The sequence below is a fragment of the Sorex araneus genome, chromosome 4 (genome assembly GCF_027595985.1).
Source record: "Sorex araneus isolate mSorAra2 chromosome 4, mSorAra2.pri, whole genome shotgun sequence".
NCBI classification, from domain to species: Eukaryota; Metazoa; Chordata; class Mammalia; order Eulipotyphla; family Soricidae; genus Sorex; species Sorex araneus.
The window spans coordinates 14639734-14652327 of record NC_073305.1 but is presented as its reverse complement, the minus strand read 5'-3'; the positions used below and the strand labels follow the sequence as shown (position 1 = coordinate 14652327).

The 12594-nt window shown below is 39.4% G+C and overlaps 1 protein-coding gene across 1 annotated transcript in view; it reads left to right on the top strand.

The window, feature by feature from the left end:
- COL6A6 (collagen type VI alpha 6 chain) overlaps positions 1 to 12594 on the top strand; it is a 113303-nt gene that overhangs the window by 11103 nt on the left and 89606 nt on the right. The window contains 2 exon segments of the mRNA XM_004603930.3: positions 3280 to 3855; positions 6215 to 6784. Of these exon segments, the coding sequence (XP_004603987.3) occupies positions 3280 to 3855; positions 6215 to 6784 (1146 nt within the window).

Genomic DNA, 12594 nt, shown 5'->3' with positions numbered 1-12594 from the left:
CTCTTGGTAGCTTGCTGGGACAGAGAATGTATATCAGAGAATGCAAGCAAATATGTTAAAACCAAACACATGTGTGCTGCTTTAGGCACATCAGTAGGCTAGACTATAAGAGGTCACGTGGCTGCAAATATATTTACAAATATATACCCAAGATATTGTTTTCTTTCTTTTAAAAAAATTTATGTCTTTTTAAATTTTATTCTTGGCTTGGGGGCTATACCCAATGGTGCTCAGGTCTTACTCCTAGCGCTGTGCTTAGGGATCACTTCTGACAGTGCTCTGGGATCAGTGTGCTGTGCCAGGCATAGAACCAGGGTCAGTGACGTGCAAGGCAAGCACTTTAACTCCTGTACTCTCTCCAGCTCTCTTATTTAATCTGAAAAATGTTAATTCAAGAGAGTCTTTCTAACTCATTCTATTTTTAAAATGATTTTTGTTGTTGTAGCTAAAGTAGCATGTTTTCAATTGTATTAATATTCATTTAATTGTTTTGAAGTACAGTTATTACACACCTCCCACCACCAAAGTGCAGGAGATCTCCATATTGTTCTTATGTTACTTCTAGTTTAACTCTTCATTCTCCTCCACTGCTTGCTGCTTGGTGATCTCAGTTTTGTAACCTAGGATCTAGAGATTTTTTTCTCCATTTGTTGCTATTTCTTTGTTTTATTTATCTGTGTACCACAGATGGGTAAGATCATCAAATATTTGTTACTTTCCTTTATTTTAGTCATTATATTTTTACTTATTTTACTCAATATTATGCCTTTCAGTTCCATCCAAATTGCAGAGAATAACAAGATTTTATCTTTTCTTACAGCTGCATAGTATTTTGTTATGTATATATGCCACAGTTTCTTTCACCTTTCATCTACCATCTGATGTTTGGTTTGTTTCTACATCCTAGCTATTTTGATGTGTCACAATGAACATTGGTGAATGTATACTACTTTTTTATTTTTTTAATTTATTTATTTATTTATTTTTTGCTTTTTGGGTCACACCCGGCAATGCACAGGGGTCACTCCTGGCTCTGCACTCAGGAATCACCCCTGGCGGTGCTCAGGGGACCATATGGGATGCTGGGAATCGAACCTGGGTCGGCCGCATGCAAGGCAAACGCCCTACCCACTGAGCTATTGCTCCAGCCCCTACTACTTTTTTAAATTAATGTTTTTGTGTTCTTGGGATAGATGCCTAGATATGGGTTTGCCGGGTCATATAAAAACTCTATTATTATTTTTTAAACAAATATACATACTGTTTTCCTTGGAGGCTAAACAGACAACATTCTCACCAACAGTGAATGAAGATTCCTTTTTTTAACCATATCCCTACCAACACTGGTTGTTCCCAGTTTCAAGATAAGCCATATTTGGCGTTTGATAAATATGTTTTCCCAACATAAATGATGAACTAGGCAATTAAGAACAACTTTGGTCTATCTAAACTCTATATGATGTATAGACTAAGGGCAGAAGGATGATGGATTCATAATTTAAGAAAAATATTATCCTACTATGTCTTAGGTTGATATCCTTAAAAAGAGTTAGGTCAAGGTTGCAGATGATTTATTGTGGCAGTTTCTTCAGAAATTAAGTAGGCAAATATGACAGGCCTTACGTAGATGTTAAGCAAGGCAAGTCATTGTTGGTATCTGGCTTCAGCCTGGTCCCAAATCAGAGTTCTAGAGTGTGAATTACACCACTGAGACAGTTCCATTTTAAGACATGGGTCTTACTCTCCTATGATATGGATTTATTGGATGTGTGTGGATTGTTGGAAGAAAACATGACCTCCTGGGCAAGATAACTCTCCTTTAGTAGACCCAATGTCTACTATTGATGTTTCCATATTTATGTTTGTAAAAATACTCTGATATTTATAAATCCTACAAAGTAGAAATATCATATGGGAACTTGAGCACTGGATGCCTCAAAGTTTTCTTTATTCTCTTGTCATGAAACTGCAAAGTAATGAACAACCTAATGGAGTTTGGGGGAAAAACAGGAGGATTGTTCTGCTGCTCAAAAATCAGTTCTGTTCAGCACCCCCAGAATGTTTGATGATCATGGACTGTGTTTCATGCATGCACCTGGATTGTATTTCCTGGCCATTTTACCCAGAACAAATCTGAACTCTGCAAAGAGTTCCAACACTGAGTAATCCTCTCTCCGTATGTCCCAGGGGTAGCGGTCTCCCCAGGGCAGCCAAAGACCACAAAGACATAATATCTCCTTTAACCAACTGTTCTTGAAATTTGTTTTAAGGTTTTGTACACATGGTTTCCAATTAGTGGGGTAAATTTGCTGGCTCTGGGTTCTACCAAATGGCAAGCAAGTGGTTGGCCAAAGATGGAAAGTGAGCCTCTGGGGAGAAATAGCTGCTTTCTCACAATTCCATTTCTTCAGAAGAGATGATTTAATATTTGGAACATACCTTTCCAAAACCCATAGAGAGATAGGGTTACATAAGGACTAAAAAATTAACCATCTTGCAATTCCACTTCCCCAAAATGAATGGAGCCTGGAACTCTGCATCTTGGCTAAGAGTGTGCTGCATACCCATGGATTAGGTACTAATCGGGTCTGTCCTTCTTTACTTTTTCATGGCATTGAACCAAAGTTTCTAAAGTTAATAGAGGCATCATGGTAGAGCAACTCAGTGGGGCCAAATATAAAATGGGCTTATTTTTTCTATGGTGAGGCCCAATAATGAAAATAGATATTTCAAGAAAGTGAAAAAGTAAGACAATGTGACCTTGGAAAGGCAGCTATCATGTAACCATTAAAAAAATACAGTGTTGCCAAATTCATTCTCATTTGGTCACTTTCCCAAGATTTATCATAAGAATAAAATCTCATGATCCCAGTCACTTCAAATTAGACAAATTTGCATAAATGAAAAACATGTTGAAGACATTTTTCATACAGAAAAATTTCCAGGAATTATGATTTAAAAAAAAATTTAGTCTGAGAGCATTTAAAATGCTTACTCCTAAAGATACTTGTCACCTGACCCTTCCTTCCCGCCAACCCACCACCCAAAAAGGAGTCTCTTCACATCTGTTTTGTCTCCAAAGTTTCTCTTATTTACTGTTACTGACAACAACTATCTATACTGAGTATGTATTTGTTACTTGGGAAAGGAAAAGTCTAATATACGACTCACTCTGATGAAGATGATAACCTCCCTTCCCTCATAAAAAAATCAGCTGGTGGGAAGGAAGTCCCCTATGATGGACCAAACTGACTTCAGCTATTTTCCTTTCTCTTTTAGAATGCAAACGGATTGAAGTCTTAGATGTTGTGTTTGTGATTGACAGCTCTGGCAGCATTGATTCTAATGAATATAATATCATGAAGGACTTTATGATTGATTTGGTGAAAAAATCTGACGTTGGCAAAAATCAGGTTCGATTTGGGGCTCTGAAATATGCTGATCACCCAGAGGTGCTGTTTTATCTGGAGAAATTTGATACAAAAAGGGACGTGATCTCCGCCCTCCAGAAAGACCAACCCATGGGGGGCAATACTTATACGGCAGAGGCGCTACGCTTCTCAGAACACATGTTCACTGAAGCCCGAGGCAGCCGCCTCCACAAGGGGGTCCCCCAAGTCCTCATTGTCATCACTGATGGGGAATCCCATGATTCAGACAAACTCAATGCTACAGCCAAGGCCCTGCGAGACCAAGGCATTCTTGTCCTGGCTGTGGGCATTGATGGTGCCAATACCGAGGAGCTGCTAGCCATGGCAGGATCGAGTGACAAGTACTTCTTCGTGAAGACTTTTGGAGGCCTGAAGGGGATATTTTCAGATGTGTCAGCCAGTGTGTGTAGCTCTTCAAAAGTTGGTAAGGTTGTTCATTCATTTTTTTTTCTTAAATAACAGCAGAAGTGATAGTGAGAGAGGAGTCAAAGCAAGAACCCTTAGGAACAGCTTCTTCTGAGAAAAGAGAAGGGACATTGGTTGATTCATTGAGCTTTCAATGTGGTCAAATTTCAGAGTCAGGAAGATCTCAAGGATGTTGTATTCATCCTTCCTCTGAAAGAGGAATCCTTCTAGTACAGCCCTATCCGACTGTTCCCTGTAAACTACCAATAGGGGATTCACCACTTTGAAACAACCTTTTTTTAAAAAAATGTTTTGGCCGGGTTCTCCCTCTGTAAGTATTCTCTGTACTATAATATTCTTATTTGATATTTATTTTGATAGTTATTTGATAGTTATTTTGAGAAGACTTGAATGCTATTATTACTATTACTTTAGAAGGAAAAATGTGTGTTTTTTTTTTTTTTTTGCATTCTAGATCCCAAGAATAGCCAACCAAGTTATACCATGAATGTTTTACTTTTGGATATCAGAGGCAACCAGCTTTGAAACACAAATTTGTTTATGTATCTTTTCCCCACAGGAGTTCTTCCTGCTCTTTGCACAGGAAACCAAACTCTCTCCATGTACCAAAATTACCTAAATGTACTTGAAAGGAGAATGAAGCTGCTAAAGGAGAAATTGACTGGCTAGGGTCTTCTGACATCTAAAGCCCTTTCTTCTTTTACTTATTTCTGCTATACACTCACTTGTTAAAACATAGAGCCCAATATTAAATAATTCTCCATTCTCGGATGTTTCCAAAGCAAATCCCAGTGTGTCTTCCTTGCTCTTAGAGGATTTTGCTGTCTCAGCAGCTAAGATTGCATGTGCTAATGTCTGTAGGCCTTTGTTCATGATCTCACTCAGCTGCCATTGTACTCTTTTTGTTTTTAGATGGGCATTGTGGACTCCAAAAATTCCTTAATGTTAATTCAGATGTATTTGACCAAAACATAAGAGTGTTTTTTATCAGCTGAATTGCTTTTAATCCAGATTCCAACATCTTGGCACAGTTTCTTTGTTAAATTGTTTAACTTCTGATTTTCATATGCTAGCCTTCTTTTTTATTATTGAGATAACTAACAAGTTTTTTCCAACTTGTACTAGAAAACAGTCTATTTTTGCCTTTTCTTGGTCAGTCTTTCAACTTTGATCTGTCTTTTTTAAGCGCACTGTGGAAGTTGATAATGAATTTTTTTATATTGAATGCTCTCTATTTGGCAGAATAAAAGTACATGTCCCTTACAAAAGAATTTAATGACTTAAGCATAACCTGAAGGAGTGATTTACCATCATTCTTTTTATCTTTTCCTTATGTATCTCAACTGCAGGAATATTAGACACCTCTCCTCTTTCCTGAGGCTAAAATGAGAATTAATTAGGTCAGTGGTGAGATCCCGGGGGAATTCAGGAGATGATAATGCTTACTGAAAGCTTCAGGGCACACACAAGCATGTGGCCAGCACAGCCCATCTATTGATTTTTCTTCCTCATTCTGTGTGATAGTCACTATATTAATTGAACAGAAGTACTCAGAACTATGCTTCATTGACCACAATTATTTTTATCAAGTAGATATTTTTGCCTGAGTGTACCAAAAAGGAGAATGAAGCTGCTAAGGGGAAAATTGACTAGCTGTAGACTAACAGGCATGATTTGATTTGATTTTGGTGGGGGCATACTGGAAGGAGGTCTGGAAACTTGGCCTGCTTAGGCATTAGTACTTCAGGACCACCAGGGCTACAGCCAGTGCTCAGGAGGTCAGGCAGTGTCAGGGAATGAAATTAAGATTTTAGGAATGTTTGGGGTTTGTTAAGCATATAATCTAGTACTTAGATGACATGATTTTAAAACCATTCCCTCAATTTGCCTGGATGACTAAAAATGCAATTATTTGCTCAATTGGCCATGGAAACCCTGTCAATAATTCAGATGCCTGTCTCTCTATTTGAATCGGTAATGGTACATGAGTGTTTTGTTGTTTCTGGCTGTGCTGCTCTTGGCACTGGCCTTTCTGGAAAGTTTAAGATGAGACTCCAAGTGCGAATAAGTTTTCTGTAGTGCCACCCACCGTTCTCTGCATATGACATGGCAGAGGAGGTGACATCAGGCCAAATAGATAAGCTAAGAGAGCCATAGAAGCTTGGATGACTGTAGGGGGTCTATTGCCTCTTAGATAAACTTTTGTTTTAGTCCCTCTCCAATAACTGCAGCCACAGGACATGGCATAGAAAATCAGAAACAGTAGTTCTAGATAGCTGCAAATGTGGAATTTATTCTACCTGTGTTAAAGTAGGACGAATCAACTAAATGTTTTGTTGTTAATCTTGTCGTCGTAGATTGTGAAATTGAAAAAGTAGACCTTGTTTTCCTCATGGACGGCTCAACTAGCATCTATCCCGATGACTTCAGGAAGATGAAGGAATTCTTGGCATCAGTGGTTCAAGACTTTGATGTCAGCCTTAACAGAGTACATATAGGAGCAGCCCAGTTTAGTGATTCCTACCGGCCAGAGTTTCCTTTGGGGACCTTCACAGGCAAGGAGGAAATCTCTCGGCAGATTGAGAACATCCAGCAGCTCTTCGGAAACACACACATTGGTGCTGCACTCCGGAAAGTGGCTCGTTACTTCCTGCCAGATACAGGTAGTCGGATACATGCAGGTACCCCTCAGGTGTTGCTGGTCCTTACAGATGGCAAGTCCCAGGATGAGGTGGCTCAGGCAGCTGAAGAGCTGAGAAACAGAGGCATTGACCTCTACTCTGTGGGCATTGGGAATGTGGATGACCAGCAACTGGTGCAGATCACTGGATCTGCAGATAAAAAATTGACAGTTCATAACTTCGATGAGCTGAAAAAGATCAAGAAGAGAATAGTTCGTGACATCTGTACTGCAGGGGGCGAGAGCAGTAAGTATCTAAGGCTGCCTTCTCTCTGTTTCTTCTGCCATTCTTCTCCAGCTCTCTTATGTCCTCTGGGGTTGGAAAGAAATTTAATGGGTGCTTCTGGATTTCAAACTGAACCTTTCAGTTATCATGTGTCTGTGTATCGGGGGCTTGAAGGGGAGAGGAGAATGTCTGTATGTATGTCTTGTGGATTGAGAAATAAATCATCTGAAAGTCTGTGTATTTTTCCCCCTCTCTCCTGGGAGTATGTGTTCTTTTGAGGAATAGAGTAGGAAGAGGCCACTGTAGACAGCCTAGATGATTTCAAAGAGAAAGACTGACAGATTGGGGTTTCGAGACCCCAAGGCCTACAGGGCTGCCCAGAGCTGCAGTATGTGTATTCAGGGTTCATCTTTATAGGCTTATGTATTTGTTATGAAACTTGACTGCAGACATCAGTCAATTTCTTTCTAAGCTTGCAGCCTTTCAACCTTTTCCATCAGATGAAAGAAAAGGTCTTAAAAGAAAGATGGATTTTCCTTCTTATACACGCCCAATGGGTTGGCTGTGATTTTATCTAGCCACCATCATAAATGTTAACCTTGGATTTCCACCAGGGAGAGGAAAATAGCAGTTAAGAGACATCACTGGAAATGGACAACTGGGCTGCAAATCTCCACTTGACGGACATAAGTTTAATTTTTCTCATCTGTGAGTTGTGAACGACAGCAGCATCTCTTGAGTGACAGTTCAAAAGATCCTTGTGAACATTTAGTGAGAAAAATGAATATTTAAATTCTCCTTTGAATAAGCAGGACACCTGGGGTGTAGTTATACAATGACTGCATTTTTTATCAACCCTGAGATCCTTACATATATCAGTTGAGGCATACTTTCTCTGGTTTGGCCCCAAATCACCATGAGGGAATAAGTGACCATTTTCTTGGTAATCAGTATGTCCATCCTATTGTCATTATTGAAACTCCAACCTTCAGCCAAGATTGCTTCACTTTCCAGTCTGCATAGGCTGCCCACCTGCCATGAAACAAGAGACCGCCTATGGTTGGCATGTTACCCATTGTTCCCACTGGTCACTTCTCCCCCTTATCCTGGCACTCCTCCCTCCCTTCTTGCTAGCGATAGCTGTGGCCTCTTTGGATTGGGTTGCGGAGCTATAAGAAAGCTGTGGCTTGTTGACTTGCTTTTTCAAATCATAGTCTACATCTGAAACAGTTTCTATTCATGACTCCTTCAGCGATTTCTCCTTCCCTCCTCCATTTTGACCCACACATTGATCAGAACATCTCTCAACCATGATTTCTTTGGGCAAGGTAAGTAACTCGCAGTCCCACAGGGTCTCTTCTGCCTTCCTCAGTCTCTGGACATCAGGTAATGGCTGTAACCTTGTTCTGCAGCAATCTCTTTGCCCCTCCAGGCAGCCTGCTTGAACAGAAGAGTAGGGGAGCCCCTGCAGCTCATCCCTGCATACAGCCATATTAGCACAGTGGGGAAAATAGCACATCAATACCAATTGTCTTACTGAATACTGGAAGCTACTCCCCAAGTCCTCCCTCCCCCCAATAGCATGATCATCTCCTCTTTGTGGGAAGAGAAACCGGTCATTCAGTATTTTATTTGTCAGAATTTTTAAGCTGAAGTCATCTCTGAGCTCTCTTCAATCTTCTACCCCTCACAGGAAATGAGCCCTCTCCTTCTATATGTGTAAAAGTGGGCATGGATTTCCCAGCATCTCTGCAGCTCTTCCCCAAAATTTGATTCTAAACTTTCAGCTCAAAGCTTTCCAAATATCTCATATGTAGGATACATGTTTAAAAAAAAACCTGCAGTCTGTTAAAGACTAGGGACTTGTCTCTTTGTAAATTCTGCTTTATGATCTTATATTTTGAAATGCATCTAGTGAACTCAGACAAATTTTCCATATTAATTTCCGGCTTCTTATGAAGTACTCATTTCCAATTTTTAGGCAAAAAAAATTGAAACGTTGATCTTTCTACTTAAGTGAAATAAAACCATATGGAAAATCAAAAGTCAGAAGTGTATGTCCTAAGTATGTACTTTAAAAATAAAGTAACTTATCCTTAGAGGAAGCAGCCATCGATGCAGAAATAAATGAAGAAAGTACTCTTTATGAAGATAAATTTGAAGTTATTACTCTAGCAAGAAAGAATGTTGTCCACTGTAGTCAAGCTGAGAGTTAAAGTCTGATGAGGCTGGAATGAACAGTGATAAAATTACAAAGGCATGTACAAATATAGCAGAAACTGCCATTTCTGCAAGTCCCAAATCAAGGAAACCAGATAGCAGTCTAGTGTGGCTCAAATAAATCAGACGTAGACTTTTTAAAATATGCATAACTTAGGAAAAAGTCCCTAGCCTTCATTTTCTCATTGATAAAGTTAAGTCAACTTCAAGAGCCTCTCTAATTGTACATGGATTTAATGCATTTCATACACCTAACCCACTGAATATCATAGTTCTGCTTCACCCACCTTTAACATGCTCAGAAAACAGAATTTTGCCTAGAGTTTGGGGTAAATTGTTTCACACAAAGCCTGTTTTATAGTCAATTGTTGACTGCCTCAGAAACAGATTTGCATTCTGTAGACAGGATGGTAACAGAAAGCACAAAATGTGACATCTAAAAATGTAGCCAGCCTAGGTTTACCTTGAGCCTGTGCCATCCTCCCTGGTGGCATATGGGGAACTTCCACTCATAGCCACTGCCTAGAGCCGCCAGTCTCATGCCACAGATTGCTAGTCTAGAAGAAGAAGTATTGAAATCCAAAGTACAGTTTCTAGTGTATACGCATCAATTTTGCCTGCACTATAGCACTGTCATCCCGTTGTTCAGCGACTTGCTCGAGCGGGCACCAGTAATGTCTCCATTGTGAGACTTGTTGCTGTTTTTGGCATATCGGATACACCACAGATAGCTTGCCAGGCTCCGCTGTCCGGGCAGGATACTCTCAGTAGCTTGCTGGGCTCTCTGAGAGGGATGGAGGAATCAAACCTGGGTCAGCTTATTGCAAGGCAAATGCCCTACCTGCTGTGCTATCACTCTAGCCCAAATTTTGCATGAGTTTAAAGTAAATATATATATATACATATATATAAGTTTAACCATCATAAACTGGAGGCCACTGATAGTCTAATCTATGCTCTTATTTCATATTTTATTAATAACTTCCTTATGCTTATAGGCAAAAATTAATAATCATGCCCAGAGAAGTTCAAAGGTTTGCCAAAAAGTCACTTAGTGGACACATGGTAGACACGTGGCTAATACTAAACCTTGTGCTTTCCCAATCAAAGAACGTTCTCTCCCGGTTTAAATCCTTCTGTTTACCAGGACTAGTCAGAGGCTCAAAACACCAGCTTGACATATTCTTTATTTTCACCCTCTAGGACCACTCATGTGGTTCACCTTCTCAATTTCATTACATTTTATTGTGCTTTTGTTCTTCCTTTTCAGTTGTTCCCACTCCTCCTATTCCAGTTGAGTATTTCATTATTTCTGTTTGGAAGTGCATTTTTTGTCTTTTTTCTAGCTTCCAGCCAAAACTATTCTTTCCTCTTATAAATTTTGATAAGCTCTTGAGTGGAGGGCAGCTGTCCTTGTAGGGCTCCTGAGAGTCCACGTGGCTTGGAGAACCTGGACTCTGATTGGATTTAGATACGTGGCTGCTGTAGATGGATTTACTCCCCAAAGTTTATCCCAAGGATCATGTTACCACAGAATTAGCTGTCAGTTTAAATCAGTTAAATAAACACTGGAGACTTATTTACTAGGTTTGTGCTTTCAGTGATATAGACAAAGAACTAAAATGCATTTTAAAAGGGACAGTTCCCAAGATCGCTTGATATCATTTTGGCATTTCTGCCAATGTTTACATTTTAAGGAGACTGTTTTCCTTATAGTCAGTAACTTATCTTGGTCACTTTTTGTTCAGGGTTTAAAACAATGCTTTCTCAAGCTTGAAACCTTGAGTTTTGTAACAGAGATAAAAAATATTCATTCAAGAAGTTCAAGAGGAATTTTGGAAAGACTGTTTTCTGATGCTTCCTTCTGGTTGGTTTTTCTTCTTGCTTTTTGAAAATGAGATTTTCCAATAAAGTAAATACACTAAAATAAGACCCACCTTTTGGATCGTTCTATAATATTGATTTACCTTAAGTTTAACAGTGAGAATTGATGATCAAATATGGCTTTTATTTTCCCTCACCCAACTTTTTTTCCATTATAAATGAATTAAGTGATTAACTCTTGTTTTAAGCGTTGAAACTGATATTTTGTTTTCAAAGATCCGAAAGTGTTCAGCTAAACAGTGTTTAGAGAGAGTGTGAGTGATCTTTTGTCCACACAACAAATAGCTGAAAAACTGTTGATCTGAACAAAGCAAAATAAAATTAAACACCCCTTTTTCTTAGTTGATCAAGCAAGCTATATATATTGCATTTTAGCCACCTGGAAAAGTTCTTGAAAGAAGAATGTATAATGTCATGTGACTTTATCCTTTTGTAATTAGCTTCCCTTTAGGAACTGTAGCTTACAATGTCAAATCCCGGAGCTAAAGAGATAATGGAAGAGCTAAGGCATATTCCTAGTATGCAGCTGAACCCAATTCAATCCTTAACACCACAGGGTCTTTCAAGCATCTCTGAGTGCAGCTCTGGAGGCCTCTGAGCACTGTCTGGGTATCCTGGGTAATTCTCAGCACCAGAGGGCACAAGAAGCATCCTCAGGCCATCATTTTCTGCCCACTGAACCTCTGGCCTAGTGGGCAGAAAATTTCTAGGATCGCAGAAAATCCTCTCTCCCAATCACAGCTTGGAAGACCTTCAAAAAGATCAAATCTCTTCTAGTTTCTGTGATGCTTAACTGTTCCTGGAGTGAATAAAGATGAAAGCAAAGTCACTTTATTTCGTTTTTTGTTTTGTTTTGTTTTGTTTTGCAGAGGGTAGGCACATGATGTGTTCAGGGCTTACTCCTGGCTCTGTGCTCAGAAATCACTTCTGGCAGAGGTTTGGCGGATCATATGAGATTCCTGGGCTCGAACTCATGTTGGCTTTGTTGCAAAGCAATCACCCTACCCACTGTACTATCACTCTAGCCCTAGAAAAATTACTTTGATTCTGTACTTCACCGAGTATTTCTTGACCCTGAGTGACTTCATCCTGTTGAGTGGCTAAGGTCTGAAGGTGACACCATCTTTGACATGGTTGAATATGGGTTATTGGTGTCCAATGTCTTCAGTCAAGCTAAAGCTCAAGGATTTGAAGGGTTTTTACTTTTTAGAGAAGATATTAGAAAACATGAAGAGGAGTCTGTTTAGAAAGATAAAGCATCAAAATACCACTTTAGACCCTAGCTTCTTTAACTCTGTATCGAAATCCGACATAGGCAATCACAAGTGAGTGTTGAATCATCTGAAAATAAATTTATTCATGATTTATTATTATCATCCAAGGTTTGAGTTACGTACCTATATCATACACTTATATACCCAGAATCATTGTAAACTTCTCAGTCAAAAAAACAGTCACTGTACTCATTTGTGGAGTATAAAATAACACAACACGAGACTGACACCCAAGGACAGTAGATACAAGGGCCAGGAAGATTGCTCCATAGTTAGAAGCCTGCATCATGAGTGGGTGAAGGGTGGGAGAAGGCAGCTGGAATAGAGAAGGGATCACTAAAAAAAATGATGGTTGGAGGAATCATTTGAGATGGGAGATGTGTGCTGAAAATAGATAAAGGATAGATAAAAGAAAATAGATAAAGAGCATGATAACCTCTCAGTATCTGCATT